At 43.8% G+C, this 19,239-nt stretch overlaps 1 protein-coding gene across 1 annotated transcript in view; it reads right to left on the reverse strand.

Annotated features, from left to right (window-relative positions):
* The window catches only part of Ctnnbl1 (catenin beta like 1), a 155,535-nt gene that overhangs the window by 114,659 nt on the left and 21,637 nt on the right, over window positions 1–19,239 (reverse strand). Inside the window, exon 2 of the mRNA XM_060382923.1 lies at window positions 2,663–2,851. Within this exon, the coding sequence (XP_060238906.1) occupies window positions 2,663–2,851 (189 nt within the window). The remainder of the gene's footprint in view (window positions 1–2,662; window positions 2,852–19,239) is intronic.

Genomic DNA, 19,239 nt, shown 5'->3' on the forward strand with positions numbered 1-19,239 from the left:
TCAGGGCAGACACTGAGGCTGGAGAAACAGGCAGCATTTAAGATCACTGGCTGCTCTTCCAGAGGACCTGGGTTTGATGCCCAGTATATACATGGCAGCTCACAACTGTCTGTAACTGCAGTTCCAGAGATCCAATGCCCTCTTCTGGCCTCTGAGGGCATCATACATGTATATACCTGTACTACAGGTAAAGCACCTGTACAAATAAAATAATAAAAATTTAAAAACTGACAAAACAAAAAACCAGGACCAACGTAACACCCTGAAGACAGCTGTCCTACTTGTATGTGGCTGATTCTTTAGGACCTGGCTCAGCGCAGGCACCCAGTAAGGATCTAAAGAGAGAGAGGGAGGACTGGAATGAAAATGTTTGCTGGATCTTTCAAGGTCATGGAGATGACCTGAACAAACTGTGCACATAAAATTGTTGGTGAACTCCAGTAGTGAGTAATGACGCTGCTCTTAACAGCAAGAGACACAGCATACCTGGCGTACCAAGAGGCTTTCACCAGCAGAACCCTGATGTCTAGGGAGCAGTTCACTCACTGTCCAGCCTCCCTCACAGCCACTGCTCTGCTTTCCCTCACTAACATCCTGACCACTCTGGGGGAACTATATTCAAGTGAGTGCAGTTCCTGCAGAGTTTCTGGCATCCCCGCCTCTCAGGGGACGGCCTTCCCTCCTCTAATTCCTCTCCAACACCAGGGAACCGAATTATCAGTCTTAGTCATCGGCCTCAGCAGTATCTCCAATAGCTCAACGTCAGAAACCAGTGGGAGATTTCAAAAAGATGAATGCTGGTGATGTAGCACAAAAAGGACAATAATATTTTACAAGCCCACGTGACCACAGGGGCAAGCACCACTTGTTTTCCATCAAATGGGACTTTGGTAGCAGTGAGAAAATAACTCCTGGACTTTTAGCCTTCTGTGTGTCATTTTTAAAAAGTGATCTCTTTGTCCCTGCCCCTTAACAGAAAGGCCTTTCTCCCATTACATTTCTGTCTCCCAGGGTAGAAACTACTTACCCATTGCAGCCACTGTCCCCATCCACCCAAATCATCTACACAGGAATTCTACCTTCCAATTAACTGCTGCAACAGGACAGACTGAGCAGAAGCCAAAGGGAGGAGAGACAGCGTCAGCTACACACTGTGTAAGCCCTGCAAGGCTACTGACCTCTGAGAGATGGTTCAGAACTCATGGCTCTCTCTCATAAACTCCCCAGATATCAATAAATTTTAGGTTCAGAACACCAGACACACTTCTCCAGACCCTGGGGAAAAGGGAGCTACTATGGTAACATAGAAAAGACCTGTTTGGAATATGGATCAAAATTTTTCTTCTCAGATTCATGCCCACGCCTCATTTTTAAAAGCCAAACTTAGCATCATGTCTTTGAGGGAACTAGAAAACAGCTGGCTCTTAAGAATCCATTTCCATAATTCATACTGAACAAAATGCCAGAGTGAAACAGCATATAAGTTAACACTTAAGGATTTAAAAAGACACAAGGTAAGGTCATTCTGTTTTAATCACTGGTATTTTATCTCTATGCTTCTCTGCTCCATTCATTTACTCATTCAATAAATAGTTATTAGGGCCTATGAAGAGCTAGGCGCTGCTTCACGTACCAGAAACATAGCTGTGAATAAAATAGAGCCAGGCTATTTTCATGGGAGGCTGAGGGAAGAATGCAAATGTAAGAGAAGTAACAATTTCAAGGTAGGAGTCATGCTATGAAAACAATATACATAACCAAGTGAGAAGAGGACTTGACAGTGGCCTTCAGGGCCAACTCAGAGACAGATGGACTTCTTGGAGAAGGAAACACCTGATCTAGACAAGGCACATGAGGCTTAAAGGGAGATTATTCAAAAAGATGCAGGTTAAGACTGAGTACAACAGCCCAAAGGCATCATCTTCCTTCACCCATTGTAGGTATGAGTGTTGTTTTTAGTTGTTTTTTTGTTTTTGTTTTTGTTTTTCCTGAGAAAGGTCTTGCTATATTGCTGGGGCTGGTCTTGAACACTTGGACTCAGCCTCTGAGTCCTAGGACTACAGGCATGAGGTGCCATGCTTCAGCAAGACTCAACTACCAAATATATAGCACAAGGACCTTCATTCTTAAAAGCCCTACTACCGTGTGTGACAGGATTTGGCACTTCTTTTAGACTACAGACTATATTTTAAAATGGTGTGTTGTGGGTGGTGGGCTCACGCCTTTAATAGCAGCACTCAGGAGGCAGAGGCAGGTGGATCTCTGAGTTCGAGGCCAGACTGGTCTACAGAGCAAGTTCCAGGACAGCCAGGGCTACACAGAGAAACCCTGTCTTGAATAACCAAAAAACAGGAGGGAAAAAAAAAAGAGAGAGAGAGAGAGAGAGGTGTTCTACATGTAATCAGGATGGCTGGTCAGGAGCTTTCTAGCCTCCTCCAGTTAACACCAGGCCCTCTTCCACTTAGTTCCCATGATGTTCCTTATACTGTGTAAATCCTTTTGCAGATTCAACTCTCCCACCCATTTTGCCTTTGCCTCAATGCTCTGAAGCAAGGTTTCTTAACAGATGAGGCTGGGAGACTCCGGGTAACCTTCTGTCCCCAGTTATGCCACAGACGGTATGTCAGGGCCAGCTGACTCCTGCCCAGCTCTGGCTCACTACCTCCTCCTCTTCCTCCTCGCCATCCCTGTCAATAATCTGCAGCAGCCTTTTTTTGTCATCGTCTGTTTCTTCAGCTGCTGAGGCCTCCTCTTCACGATAGCGGCCGCGTTCTCGAGGACCAGTTTGCTTGCGACGTGTCTTCAGTTCCTCTTCTTCATCATCCCGGGGTCGTTTTGTGCCCCTGTTGGGCTGAGAAAATGAAAAGAGACACAGAATGTTAAAGCCGGAAAAGAGATGGGCATAAGCACCAAGCATTCTAAAAGCATACAAGGGCACCTGATAGCAAAGTGCTATCACCCTTCCCACACAACAGTGAGGCTATTATTATTTTTATGAAGTCTCAGACCCTTAATGGCTTTGCAAACGCACCATGACCAATGAGCTTTTTTTTTTTTTTTTTTAAATGAGGTTGGACCACTTCACAAGATTTCCAGTATACATAGAAATCACGAGGGGAAAAGCCACCTGACACAAAGGTGCTGAGTTAGGCTCACTTTCCTTGCAAGATACAATCCCCAGCATCACTACCCAGAATACATCTTAGATCAATGTCTTTTTTGCAGTTCCTCGGTTCAGACAGAGAATGGTAAATAGATAACTTCCAAGTCTCCTGTACCTCAGATTCTACTACACAGACGACCAGAGGCCAGGCAAGGGTAGGCCACTCCTCAAGAAAATAGACAGAATGGCTAAGAGATGAAGGAGAGGGAGAAAGTCTTGATGTTATAATCAGGAGACATAAATGAAACCATGGGCTATCGTCTGTTAGAACTGCGAAGGTGGTGTGGAGAAGAAGAAGCCCAGTGAGTGCCCTGCTGGTAGGCATGTGAGTTAACAGTGTGGAGGCTCCTTAGAAAACTGGAAATAGAATGACCACCATGTGATCTGGCAGTCTCCAAAGCAAGTGAAGCCAGAGAGGTCCCTGGACTGAGACATTGAGTACAGCACTATTCACAAGTGCTCCGAGACAAGAACAAGGTGCAGGGGGCCTGTCCAAAGATGAAATGATGTCCAGCTGGGAGAAGAAAGGCCGCCACCAGCAATGTGACTCTGTGTGCATATACAACTGGTCAACCTGGAAGACATTATGCTGAGTCAAAGGCCACAAGATCTCATTATAGAATAGAACTCAGAAGTAGTGGCTAAAAAGATGGGTTAGGAACACCTGGAAGAACCAACTTCAATCATCCAGTGAGCAGAATGGTACATACATAAAGACTTAACACCCTGATTCCTTCAGAATTGAAAAAAAAAATTTAAATTTTCACTACAAAAAGTACTCAAGTGATAGATCTGTTAATTTACCTGTTAATCATTCTCTACTGCAAACATATCTCAAAACACATTGTGCCCATAAACACTGAGCTGTCAATTAAAAAAATAAAATATAAGGTGGAAAGATGGTTCAGTGCTGAAGATCTGAGTTCAGGTCACAGCACACATGTGAGAACAGCCCAGGCACCGCTGCTCTAGCACCTGTAACCCCAGCAGACAGGAGGCTCGTGGTGCTGAACGCTCCATGTCCAGTGAGAGACTGACTCAGAGAAATAAGAAGAGCGGCCCAGCAGGATCCCTCCTCTCTCCTCCACACACAAACACATATTCCTGAACACTAAACACACAGAGAGATCTTAATATTTTCAATAGTTTTTAAATTACGTGTTCGAATGTTATGTTTGTGCACACAAGTGCAAGTGCCCACAGGGTGGAAAGACGGAGTCGGAGCCCTTGAAGCTGGAGTTGAAGTAAGCTGTAAGTTGCCTGATGAGGGTGCTGGGAACTGAACTTGGTCCTCTCCAAGAGCAGCACAAACTACCAGTCACTAAGCCTCCTCTCTCTCTAGCCCCCAAATATTTTTAAACAATGAAAACTTCCAGAAGTAAAGTACTACAAAAGGTGGTGAGCCTTTAGCCTCACGGAACTGGTACCTCCTTATAATGGAAGTGTTGGTTTCTTTGTAAACTCAGTTATGTTACGTAAATATGTTTTTCTTTTAATCCCAAGTGTGGGATTTTAGTTGGGCTTTAGTTTGTCCACAGCTGATAACTGTCTTATGCAGGGCAGGGGTTTTACCGGATGGTAATGGCCTGCCCCCGTTGAGCATGCAAAGGAGCATGGTCTAGGACTCTGAGGATATAAATTTGAGAGCCCAGAAAGAGAAAGTGTGGTGGGCAGGAGTGGCATGTGGTGAGTGACAGTCAGCAGAGACTGACTGGTGTGGCAGCTTGGAGAACCATTTCAACACAGCGGCTTGGGGGAGACTGCTTGCTGTGCCTGGGGTTGACGGAGACTGGTATAACCCAAAACAAAACAAAACAAACAAACAAACAAACAAAAAACCCATTGACCCTAAACAGCCGGGAGAAGTAAAGGGTCTGCGTCCCCTCTCCCCATTAACCTTCTCTCTCCTACCTAGAGTTAGGGGTTGGAAGAGACAGGCTTTAAGGAACGTCAATAAATTAGAGTTTAAAAACCTATACTTCCTGGTTTCCAGGGGACCCCTGGGGCTTCAACACAGGCACAGAAGTCCTCTCAACATTTCCTACAAAATTAGAATAAGGCAGGGCATACTGAAATGCACTTCAAAACTGAGGAGAAACACCACGGCAGACACCAAGTGCCCTATCTCACCACTCAGCTTGCCACTGGCTCAACTTTGGACATATGGTCTGCCTCCCTAAGCCTTAGCTTCCTAAATGCAAATGAGAATTACAATCCTTTTCCTTGTGGACTTTAAAAAGCTGCTTTTAGAGGGAAAACACTCCAAACTACAATAGTACCAAACAAAGAAAATTAGCACTATGAGGCAATCCACATGATTCTGTCTTCCCCAATAAGACACTTGAGATGGACTCCTTCATGAATTTCCCCCTCTCCAATGACAGCCACACCTATTGATGGCGTGACAGTGCAATATGGGCTGTTACTACCAAACAGAAGAAAAGGCCATGCTCACCGACACCCTGCTAAGGTGTCTGGTATTAACAGACAAACCTCCATCATGCACATCACACATCTTGCCTTGTGACTGCCACTGAATTGCACCACACCAGGGGTGCAATGTCATTCTCTGTCCACGTGAGTCCTGATGGCTGCACATACCAGGTGCCTCAGTGAGTCTCAGCAGATGATGGTGCTTGGAAAACTCAAATTAGACAATTCAGTTTGTAGGTGCCAGCTGCTATTTTTCACTCCCTTCCGAGTCTTCCTGGGACACACCCAATTTCCTTAAGTATAAAAAAAACCTAGCATTGTCATTATTGTTCTACCTTAAAGTGGGGAGGGGGCGGCACAGGCCAGTAGCTAGAAACCTCAAGAAAAAGAGGTGGATGCTTTCATGTGGGAAGGGAAAGGGAGGTAGTTTCATCCTCGAGAAGCCAGGCTTCAAACAGAAATCTGGAGCTCCCCAGCAGGTAAGGAACTTCAGCCTCCTGGGAACACGAATCTTTCAGGCTCATAAAACAGGCCCTGCTGCGATCGTGATTAGTGCAAGCCTGCTGCGGCAGCCAAGTCGAGCCATGAGCTCCAGAGTTCTCCAGGCAGAGGGGATGGCAGGATGGGGAGAAAAGGTGGTGGGGCCACAATTAACAGGAGGAAGCTAAGTGCTGCCGCCATTCAAAAGGGCAGGCTACACACAACAGTGGTCTCACGCCTTTGGAGCCCACTTCTTTAAAGGTCAGGGGAGGAGTTTCATCTAATAATCCACTAAAATGGCACTTTCCTTGGGCAGAACTTTAATCCACCACATCCCTGGGGACCAGAAGTCGTTAAGAGTTCTGTTGTATAAGCAGGAAACAGAATGCCTGGGGTGCCAGCAATCTCTCAATAAACACAGGGACAAGCTGATCCCTTCTGAAGTGGCACGTTGAAGAGTGTGCCCATCCACCTTGATTATGCAACTCTCGGTGACACAGTTCTGAGCGACTTAAGTGTACCCACAGATATAAGCCACATAAGATCTTGGTTAAATTAAAGTGGCATTTGTTAAGTCATTAACAGCAACAACAACAAACTTGGTAAGAGATTTCCAAGGTGTGAAACACTGTAATCAGGTGGCCCAGTAGCAGTCCCAGGCTTCCAGTTGGGTGCTGCCTAAACTGGGTCATCGGGAGAGGCAGGGCCAAGTGTCAGGCAGCTTCTAGAACCTTTCTGCCTGGTCTATCTCAACATGACACATACAGCACCAGTTCCTCTTGGGACTGACCTGGACCAACAGTCTGGTCCCAGGACCTTTACCGGCGCAGCCATGGGCACCTCCCTCTCCTGTGGGTGGGAAGCTGTACAATAGAGGCCTGACATGTTTTATTTCAGCATTTTCACTCAGAGGCAGGAATTTTGCTCTTTACTCCTTTTCTAGACTGTCAACTATCTCTTTGCAAGAGCCAAGGTTCTCACTAGAGGTTCCACTCATTCCTGAGACTCCAGTGCTGAGTTCTGAGCTGGGCTGCCTCCTTAACAAGTAATTACTGAGTGCCAACTGCACCTGAGTACCGTGCTAGGCCAGGGCAGATGTGTGCATCCAAGACAAATGCTGCCTTGCTAGCATCTTACAGTCTAAGACGAGAAAGGGCAATCAAATACAGTGTAAGCCATTGGCATGAGTATATTAATAGCCATATTTTAAAAGGTAAAACTGGTAAAATTAATTTTAGTAGCTATTTTATTTAGTACAATATACCCTAAAATAGCAATTTAATATGTAGTTAACATTTTCAAATCCTATTTTACTTTTTTTTTTTTAATACTAAGATCTTGGCATGTGGTTCACATTTACACTCACACTCAGCTCAACAAAGACCAGCCCCAGTGTATGTGCGGGACTGCCATCACACGGCTGATGACGCCTTAGCAGAGCCGACTTCCAGCAACAAGGAATGCAGCCGGGGCTCTTCGAAAGCTCTGGATACCCACACAATCATGAAGCAAACTCTACCCTTACCTGGAAGTAGAAGTAGACTTCTTAACTACAGTCCTCCTCCAATATAGCCCCTGAGAGCAACTGACTACCCACAAACACAACCGAGCATGGGAAGGAGCCCGGAGCTGTCATACTGATCTCACTGCAGGGAGTCCAAGGACTGTTGCTCCAAAAGGAGAGTGCAGCACTGAAGCCTGCCAGAGGTCAGCAGCTCAGCCCATGGACACTCTACTTGTGTCACACACAGCCAATCTCAAGGGGCTTAAGCCATTCTTACCAGTCACCTCTGGAGAGTCTGCTCCCTGAAAAGTATTTGGCATCCCTCAAGATGAAGGAATGACAGAAGTAGCTGTTCCTAATAAAGCCGTTTCTCTGTTTCTGCAGCCCACAGGACTAAGGGAAATGATTAACTCTTAACTTCTACCTCTCCAGAATATCGGCCCACCTTCCGGCGCTTCTACAGCCTTCCACATGGACCCCAGCCTTACTCCCGCAGTCACATAAATGGCCCTCTGAGTACCTGCCACCAGCCAGCCACATGGGCAGTGGCCTTTCGAAGACAAAGAAAGGGCTCAACTCTCTCAAAGCTCCCAGGAGGCCTCAGGGTCACGAATATGCCTAAACCTTTCAACAAGCTTATTGCACACACACCCGTGTCTGTGTGTGAGCAAGAAAGAGTGTACTTCTCCACCCTCCCCCACCCGAACTCCTGAAAATGGCAATCAAGACATCACCACAAAAGCTTTGAAAGAGTTAAAAAAAAATTAAGCAAGCAAACTGCCTGCAATACTCCCTGTGTACCCAGACAATATCAACCTAAGCTTTAGGTTTCGTTTCCCCCCCCCTCTCTTTTTTTTTTTTTTTTTTTAATTAAAAAGCAGTGAGAAGCTGCAGCTATAATGAGGGGCTGTGGGAACATGCAGTTATATTGGACTCAAAGTAATGTACCATAGGAAGAGGCTACATCACCAGAACGAAGCCTAAATTAAAACTCCACTATGAAACCCACTCCATTTCCTCTGAACGTGCAATCTGTATTATCACATTTATGGTCTGTCTCGACCTCAATTAGACTTAGGGGTTGGGGGTGGGAAGAGAACTTCTATCGTAAGCAATAATGGTATCATTATGATAAATTATGAAAACATACAGTGCAATTATTAATGCACAGCACATGTGCACTGGGATACAACAGTGGAAATGCTAAGATGTGCGTGTATCTAAGGACAGTGCAGCATTCCAAGTTACCTGGCTCAGGAGATAATTCATGAAAGACGCTCTCATAATGGGGAAAAACTCCGCCAATTATGTACGGGAACTAGAAAACATCAATAGAAGCCTTCAGTGACCTTGAAATAAAGCAAGAATTCTTCATCTAGCAACAAGGAGCTCAGAAGAGGGTCTATCCAGTGAGGTGTGACACGCTGGTGCTCACGTATTAAAGGACAGGAAGGACAGGAAGTTAGAGGTGGACAACAAAAATGTCTACGCAGAAATTCCAGCCCAGTAAGGCTTATGCAACTTGTCAATGGTGAGCGGGAGTGCAAAGCTGATTTCCTGATTCCCTTTTTTATTCTCACGCAAGACTAATTGGAAATGAGAGAAGAGAATATTGAGGACATTGCTTATCAGCAGGCAAAGCTCCTATGAGAACATAAGAAAATGGACTGGTCCCCATGGTAGAGAGGAGAGCTATAGTTAGCAGACATCAGCAAAAGACCTTGGATGGCCAGAGCCAGTGATCCCAGCCCTGTTTTAACAATGCTATCAAAAATGGTAACTAGTTTTGGAGTCAAGTTTTTCTAAACTCAGCCCCTGCTTCCTCTACTTACCAGTCCTGGAGGGTAACTTAACTATAAATGGAGGTGAATAATGGCCGTCTCACAGACATTTCTGAATGCTTATCTGCTCATAAAGGTGAAGTTTTACAGCACAGGGCATGGTGTGACCCAGAGTGCCCTGTCGTTGTGACACTTGATTCAAACTCGGCAAGGCTGAGGTCGAAGGAGGATTCGAACACTAATGGGAATTTAGATGTGAATTCCTGGGTGGGAGGTGTAGCTTGGTAGGTAGAGTTCAATCCCCGTTACCACTGGGGAGAAAATAGCAAGAAAGAAGAGGTATCCTTTCCCCATGTGTACTTTTTGTCAGCCAACGACAGAGGAAGGACACAACAGGAGCAAGCAAATGACTATCCCTCTGATGGTTTTTGCCCTTTGGTTTGTTCTGAGCACTGTTAATGAAGAGTTGACTCTGTACCCACTCTCCAGGAAATGTCCTGCCAGATACTAGAATCAGTGCTTCCCAGACACCAGAATCAGTTTGGGCTCAGGCATCCTCCATGTTGCCCAACAGTCACCTACTTGAAGTTCGAATCCTCTTTGAAATTGTCTCTGGGCAGACGTCAGCTGGGACAGTCCCATCACCTCTGCTGCCCACACACCATCCTCCCTAAACGCCCTTCCCCATCTTTGGATCTTTCCTTCAGAGTTTGCCACCCTGAGGAAAACTCTGCTGACTTACAGCCAGTCTCCTTCCCTGGTCCCTGGTACTTGCCCTTGAAGGACACGTTTAGTCTGACTCTCACACACAGGGCTCTAAAATTAAGCATTATTTGAAGACGGCAATCCTATTTGCCTCTTCCTTTCCTGCTGCTTTTTCTTCCTCGGCATAAATGCTTCCAATAGGTGTGCAGCACAGAGGAGAAAGGGGAGCATACACATAATTAAATTCCTCCTACCATGACTTTGGGATTTCATCATTTTAAAATGTTCTAATACCCTGTGAGATAATTAGACATTTGGAATGTCGCAGCCCGAGCTTCAGGACGGATTGGTCTAACCAATCTGAACTGTTCAGAAATCATCGGCTGTTAACCTCTCCTGATTACCTTTTGTCAGAATAAAAGGTAGTTTTCAAACATTCCTTCTTACCAGATGGTAGCGAGCGGCCTGACCCAGAAGCTGCAGACGAGCTGCAGTAATGAGTTCCCCCTGCCTGCACCGGCTGCACATTCACTGGTGACATTTTACAGCGAGGACTTCTGGCTCAATCAATATTTGCAGGCATGAAACCTGCCAAAGTTAACATCAGGGCTCCCTTGCAAATTTGCTTAAGGCACAACTGAAAAGGCTCATAGTCTCTTCCATTGCAACTACCATCAGCCAAAATTCGTAATTAGAGATCAAAGCAATCAGAGACAGAAAATCCCACCCACCGAAGTGACTAAACAGACCACTTTCCAAAGAGTCTTGTGTAAACTGACTGCTGAACCAGCAAGAGAAGCAAGCAGGCCATACTTTTAGGAAATAGCTAAATGCATCTATAATCTGCCTTCGTAAATTTCCAAGAGTTAAAACTTGAAAATCTCATGATTTGTGGCTATTTACCAACTTGTGTTTTTGGAAGGCTGCTATGCTAGACCACTATACCACCAACGCAGACATCTACCTGTATTTCTGAAAGAAAAAAACAGGTACCAAGAACTCCTGAAACTCTACAGGAAAGTTACCCCAAAATATAAAATAGAACTCCCAGCTATTCCCAATCAATCAAAGTGCAGAGGCCACAGTAACTACTGAGCAATCTAATGTCCACAATGATTGGAAATACTGAAACATCAAAACTAAAGGTAAGGTGGCAGACTTGAAGTCCCCTTCCCATGACCTGATAAAAGAAAAGGGTCAGCAGAAGGAAAAAATAGAATCTAGTCCAAAGAGAGGAAAAGAGGACATGCTGCAGAAATTCACAAAGGCGCTGCAGGATACCTGCAGCCTGGAGAACAGGCTAGGTGACACACTAAAGAGACACCGGTCCCTACACAGCTCCAGGCAGCAGCTTCTGGCTTGGGAGGACCAGCAGAGGACCAGGTGGTTGTGCTGCGGAGACACTAGCTGACCCACTGCCTTTGGGAAAAGCACACAGAACTCATGAGCCTTAAAACCAGTTTCCAGATTAGTGAGACAGTGATTCCTCTGGCAGACAGGTTAGCACTAGAGAGGAATTCCATTTTGTCTCTGTGTGACTGACTCCATGGGCAGGGACCTGGCACCATCTTGAAAGAGAACCTATTGTTTGAAACTGTACTACCCTGGAAGCCTGAGAACAAAGGAGCAACCACAAGTCTGAGAGTGGAGTTAATTTGCCACAGCCCTCTCTGAGAGACAGCCTCAAGAGTTTGTGGAGAGCAGGAGGGCCAGACACGGACAAGCTAAAAGTGCAGGCTACAGGATGCTTGGCTTGGACAGTGAAGTGCACAGGGAAGGATAACCCGCCCTTGGTTGCCAGCAACAGGCCTCACCAGCTAAGACCCCTGAGACACAACTCAGCAGGTAGAGCCACCAAGCTGCCAGTGACGGCCCTAGAGCCTGAAGACTGAAGCTCTGACAGGCTACACAGAGCTGCATCTCGGCAGTAAGGTGATTAATACTTTGAAGGTCTTAAAAGCATGAAGATCGCCTCTGCTTGTGCAGACCTCAGGGCCATGGCTGCTTCCAATATTCTCAGTGCCTTGGGAGACACCCCCTTACATCCTCACACACATGCAGGCGCACGCACACACACGAACGTTAGCTACTCCAGGAGGCATGAGAGAAGTATGGTCAGCATAGTCCCTGATACCCAGAGAAGGGAAACTGTGAGTGAAGACAGTTCCGGGGACCATCAGACTCTTGTCCAGTACTGGCTCCACACCAGTATACACCACCAGGAAGTCCAACAGACTCTTGCCCACAGGAGTTTCCAGCAGAATATGTGCGCTAAGGGTACATGAAGACACTGCCAACACCTGGTTATCTTCTTTCCTGGGGCCCATGCTCCTCACGCTTTCCTGTGGTTCTCTTCCAGCAGTTTTTTACTTTATCATGTTTTAAAATGCTTATTTCCCCTTCACACTTCATCTTTGTTTCCACCTCTTTATTTGATTACTGAACAATTGTTTTTTTTCCTTTCCCCACACCTAAAACTTTCCTCCCGGCCTCCTTTCCTCCTATACATGTAGTAGAACTATAATTTTATCTTATAGGGTGTCGTGGTTACTGCTGTGATAAGATAGCTTGACCAAGGCAACTTATAAAAGAAAGTGGTTTAATTAGGCTTATGGTTCCAGAGAGTGAGGATCTACTCTCACTACTGAGCAATCTAATGTCCACAATGATTGGAAATACTGAAACATCAAAACTAAAGGTAAGGTGGCAGACTTGAAGTCCCCTTCCCGTGACCTGATAAAAGAAAAGGGTCAGCAGAAGGAAAAAATAGAATCTAGTCCAAAGAGAGGAAAAGAGGACATGCTGCAGAAATTCACAAAGGCGCTGCAGGATACCTGCAGCCTGGAATAGCAGGCTGAAACAGCTGAGCGTTCACATCTCAATGCACAAGGAGACAGAGAGACACACTAGAAACTTGAAACTTCAAAGCCTGCCCTGAGGGACACACCTTCAACAAGGCCACACCTCCTAATCTTTACCAAGCAGGTCCACCAACTGGAAACAAAGTACAAACATGAGCCTAAGAGAGCTGTTCTCATTCAAGCCACCACATTGGGGTTTGTTGTTTTCCTTTAAAACACGCAAACAAAAACACTCATGTATTTTACTTACTATTACATTTCTTATATTTACCAATTTTATTTTCAAACTTTCTAATTATTAAAAATCCTTTTTTAAAAATTATTGCTTATCTCTCCCCCTAACTTGTCTTTTTAATGTTCAAATGTATAGGTGATTGCCTGCATGTATGTATGTGTATTATGTGCCCAAGGAAGACAGATCAGGGCATTAGATGCCCTAGAACCAGAGTTACTGATGGTTGTAGGCCACCATGATGCTGGGAACCAAACCTAGCTTCTCCGCAAAAGCAACCAGTGCTCTTGAGCACTGAGCCGTTATTCCCGCCCCTTTTCTAAGCTCTCACTCTTTTCCCTTTCAAAACACTCTTATTTATGCCTCTTCTTTTTTCTTTTAATTTATTTAGCCCTTCCTTTCCCCCTTCTGCTTCATCTCATTTGCTTCCACATCTACCCTAAGTAATTTCAAGTTTCATGACACAGCCCATTTTCTCTCTCTCTCTCTCTCTCTTTTTTTTTAACTCATGGTCACTGTGACACACTAGTAGAGCCAACTTCATTTTAGTGTATTTCTATCACTTGGATGGTTTGCCGATGTTGCTTCTGTAACCGTCTATTTCTCCCTACTGTGTGACACTCAGGATTGAGCCTTCAAATGTAAGCTGCTCAATAAGGCTTCCCAAATAAAACCAGAAGAGATATCCAAAACAACAGAAATGCAATGAGAGCCACAGAGAAACACACACACAGAGCAAGGCAGTAAGACCCCTCCAAATGGTAACTCTAAATTATTGAATTCAAAGGCCCTAAAATAGGTACAGTACTGATGATTTCAAAACGTTGAATTTACTAATAAAATGACCAAAGAGGATACAACCAAACAGACTGTATCCAGGGTCTTGATGAGGAAAGTTGGTAACATACGGGAAAAAGTCAGTAAAATGGATGAGAAAATAAGCAATATGGATGAAAAAAGACAGCAACATAGAAGGAAAATTTCAGTAAGGAAACTGAAATTTGGGGGTGGAAAAAATCAGAAACTCTGAAAATAAAAACCTCTAATGATCCCAATTAAAACACCACAGTGGCAAAGAAAGAAATCTGAGGCATAGACAGGTGAAAGAAACACTACATTCAAACAAAAAAGCAGTCATGTCCACAACATCCAAGAGCTTTGAACGACGACAAGAGATCAAACCATGACCAAATCCAAGGGACTAAAAATGGAGCTAACATCAAAGACTGAAGACATGGAAAACCTATTTAATGAAATTAAACTGAAATTTCCCCAAATATAGAGAAACAGACTTCCAAGAGCTGTTTAGAACCCCAAACAGCCACAACCAGAGAAAAATCTCTCCGTAGTATATCATATCCAAGATATCAGAAATGTAACACAAAGAAACATTAAAGCGGTAAGAGAAAAACTCCAACTTATCTACAAAGGAAAACTCACCAGAAAAGCTTCAGATCTCTCCCAAAGCATGAAGCAATACATTCCAAGTCCTAGAAGGAAACAGCTACCAAAGATGCTATAACCCAGTAAATGTCTTTCAAAATTGAGAGTAAAATGAGGACATTTCAAGAGAACCACAATGAAGGCAGTTCATGACAACCAAGTCAGCACTGAAAAAATATTTAACAGAATACCAATCACAGGGAAGAACGAATGTCATAAGAATAAATGAACAGGCAAGCTAGGAAGATCTCTACATGACCAAGACAGTAAACCACCAACCTCCTAACACTACTGGAAAGAAAGAAAAGAGCAAACGGTGACCCAATACCAACCAGAAAGGCAAACAGAAATCCCGGGAATTACAAACATTTCTCAATAACAACCTTAAATAGGATGGCCTCAGAATATAAAAACAAAGAGATTCAAACTTGCTGACTATATTAAAAACTAGGTCCAAGAAACACTACGCTGGTAAAGTCACCCACCAGCTGAGAGGCAGCTGATAGAGAGCCGTCTACCAAGTAGAGGCTGCAGACACTGATACAGCTACTCTGCTGACAGACTTAGAACTGGACAGAGGAGATTTTACTTTTAATACCACTCACATTAGGAAAGGAAACAATTAATCAAGAATCTGTAACAATTGGTGCAGGGGAGGCAGGTTAATTGGACAGTATTTGCCTAAAATGTACAAAGCCCTGAGTTTGATCCCCAGCCATACATAAACCACCAGTGCTGGCACACATGTCACCCTAACACTTGGAAGGTGGAAATTCAAGAGAGTCAGAAATTCAAGAACACTCTCAACAACATAGTGAGTTCAGGCCCAGCCTGGAATACATAACAACCCATCTTTAAAAAATTAAAATGAAAAATCTGTAACAATTATAAACATATATGCGCCAAACACTGAGGCTCCCAATTTTATCTAACAAACATGAATGAGCATAAAAGGCCATAATGATCCTGATACAACAGTGGATAACTTCAATACCCCATTCTCATCTTTATCATATTTTTATCATTTTCAGGAGCGTGTGCATGTGTGAAGGTCAGAGAACAACTTATGAGAGTCAGTTCTCCCCTTCCTCAATATGGGTTCCAAGGATTAAACTCAGATCATCGGACTTGGTGGCAAACACCTTTACCTGCTGAGCCACCTCACCAGCCCTACTCTCATTTTCAGATATGTCACTGAAAATAAAGAGCAACAAACATCAGAATTAAACTACACTGAAAGTGCAAATCAAATGCACCAACAGACTATTATACCCAGCAGAAATGGAATTTGCACGCTTCTCAGCAGCACATGGAGTCATTCCCTTAAATGACTGCATTTTAAGCCTCAAACAAGTCCAACAAACTCAAAAGAATAGTGATAATTTTCTATATTCTATTAGATCATAATGGAATAAAACTGAAAATTAATATCAATAAAAACATTAACGACAGGACTCAAACCAGCAGTAATGAGGCTGTGGTGGCACACACCTTTAATACAAGTGCTCGGGAGGCAGAGGCAGGTGGATCTTTGTGAGTTCAAGGCCATCCTGGTCTACATAGTGAGTTCCAGGACAGCCAGGCTACACAGAGAAACCCAGTCTTGTAAAAACAAACAAGCAAGCAAAAAGAAAACATAAATATTTGGAGACTGAAAATACACTCTGGTCACTGAAGAAATGAGAAAAAAAAAATAAGAATGCCTTGAGGTAGGGCTAGAGAAAAGATTCAGTCAGCAAGGAGCCTGCAACACAAGCATGGTGACAAGTTCAGAGTACCAGCACCAGTGTAAAAATCTCAGCAAGCACCAGTAATCCCATTGCTGGGGGGTGGGAGAGGCATGGCAGCAGAGAAACATGGATTCCTGGAGCTTCCTGGAGAGCTGGTCAAAACTTAATCAGTGAGCTCCAGGTTCGGTGACAGATTCTAGCTCAGAAAATAAAGCAGAAAGACATCTGATGTTGGTTTCAGTCTTGCAGAATCTTTGGGATATAACTAGAACTGAGACGACGTGAAATTACAAAGCTTCTACACAGCAAAGGAAACAAACACCATAGTGAGAGATAGTTTACAATATGAGGGGCAATGTTTGCTAACTATACATTGTACAGGGGATTACTATAGAATGAACTACAAAAATTATACACAAAAAAGTTATCTAATCAATAAATAGGCTAATGAACTGAACAACCAGTTCTCAAAAGAACATTACTTGAAAGCAACAAAATACTTGAAAAAGTGTTTAATGTCCTTGGATACCAGGAACAATGGAATTTCAAATTGCTCAAGATCCCCTCCCACTCCAATCAGAATAGCTATCACACACAAGTGGCTGTAATAGCAGGCAACTATGCAGGAAAAAAGAACCCTTATTCACTGGTAGAAATGTAAAACAGTTTAGCCCTTATAGAGATCAGTGTTGAAACGCCACCCAAAAAACTAAAACTAGAACCACCTACCATAGGACCCAGCTCTATCACTCCTGGTTATTTACCCAAAATCCCTATATCCTACCACAGAGATACTTGCACACCCACACTTCCTGCTGCTCTGTTCTCAATAGCCAGGAAATGGGAGCAATCTAAATGTCTATCAACATACAAATGGGTAAAAAAAATGTTATGCATATGCACAATGGAGTTTTATTCATCCGTAAAGAAAAATGAAATTATGTCCTTCGCTACAATGGATTCAATTGGAGATCATTATGTTAAACAAAATTAGTCAGGCTCACAAAGACACCCCATTTTCTCTTATATGCAGTCTAAATTTAAGAGTGTGTGTGTGTGTGTGTGTGTGTGTGTGTCTGTGTGTCTGTGTGTCTGTGTTCATATTGAAAGAAGACAGGGAACTATGAGAAGAGAGGAAGAGATCTTAACAGAGAGGAAGGAGAAAACAATGGAAGAGTAATAGAATACTTGTGACATAAAAGCAAGAGAGACTGTCTGAAGGAAGGAAAGCAATAAGCAAGAGGGAGCCATCAGGGAAGGGGAGAGGCCTACGCACAGAGTAGAATGACATGCATGTATGAAGTACCACAACGAAACCCATTACATTGTATGCCAACTTTAAAAATTAAAAGTAAAGTCTTCAATAAAAAAGCCAAAATCAAAGTCACCAACAGTCTCCCTTATGATCTGCAACCTGATTGGCTGACAGGGAAGGCAGATGTGATTTATGATTCAGATCACTAGTAATGAAGACTACACTTAATCTAATTTTTCTCCCCCAAAAAAAGTTTTATCCCTTGTTAAAACCTGAATATACATTCATCTTCCATCCAAAGGCTGTGTAGGTTTCTTTCCAGAAACACAAAGTATACTTTAATGTCCATGATTTACTTTGACATCTTCTCTGATTAATTCTGCAGCTACATCAGAAAGCTGAATACTGATTTGGTTTCTTTATCAACACTAACATAGGCAGATCCCTGTAAAGCCATTGCAAGGTAAAACATCTCCATTTTAGCAGACTTATTATGAATGTGTTTTGTCAGCTACACCAGAACCATCATCACTCATTCATTCACTCCACAAGTATTTACTAAGCTAATAGAACTTCAACATTGCTCTATTAGGAGCTGCAGGGAGCATTCAACAGAAACCCACAGCAACAACAACAAAACAGCACCATCTATAAGACATAACAGTACTGTACAGACAGCAGAGGGCCAATGATCAGGGCAATCTGGCTTCTAATGAAGCATTTAGAGTCACGTGACCTCATATTAATATGACAGGTTCGTGCGACATTATAAAATTATTCTGCCTTTGTTCTGTAACCTCTGCATTGCCTTTAAGAAGACATAGACTAGTAAGATCACATAAAATAAGAAATAGTCTAAGAGTGTAAGCAGAACAATCACAGAGAGAAAACCACTGAGTAGCCAATCTGCATATAAGATTGGCCCAACTTCATGAGATTAGGGAAGTGGACCTTAAAACTACGGCATATCAGATTGGCAAAAATAAAAACATAAAATCTGTCAGTGTAAGCTGCAGAGGAACGGCTGCTGACGCTCATTCATGGGGCATCGTGCGGGCAGGGCTAACTGGTGACCCAGATATTCTGCAACCATCCCAGCGCATACACACACACTGGGGAAATCCTGCCATCCACAGAGAGCTCCACAGTGCTCACTGGAGCACATACAACATGAAAACACTTCTGTGGTTAACATGGCAGTGGCAGCAAAAAGTGTGCACGGGAACAAACCAAGTTCACACAGGCCACTGTTGGGCAGGGCGAGAGGCTGGCATTAAGGAAGGCACCATGAAGTGAAATGGAGGAAGGGAATGAGGGAAACCTGGCACTTAACGGTATTTATTTTTAGAAAGCTGAACTGAATTTGATAAAAAGGCACAGTTACACATGCAACTGAGGAACTGAGGGGGAAAGGGGAAGACCGCTAGAAGACAGCAGGGGAGGCTGGCACTTGCTGCGGTCCTCTGGAACTGTTCCTGCTCAGTAAGATCAGGGGTTTGCAGTGAGCATTTGCGGAGCTAGGATCAACAGGATCTTTCATTAACATACTCAAGGGCACAGAGGGAGACAGGTGGATGTGCAGCACAGCTCAAGATGGCAAATATACACAAAGCGGCTTCCGGGGGAAAATGACTCAAGATACTTCAGTCAGA

Source organism: Meriones unguiculatus, chromosome 4, assembly GCF_030254825.1.
Source record: "Meriones unguiculatus strain TT.TT164.6M chromosome 4, Bangor_MerUng_6.1, whole genome shotgun sequence".
Taxonomy (NCBI): domain Eukaryota; kingdom Metazoa; phylum Chordata; class Mammalia; order Rodentia; family Muridae; genus Meriones; species Meriones unguiculatus.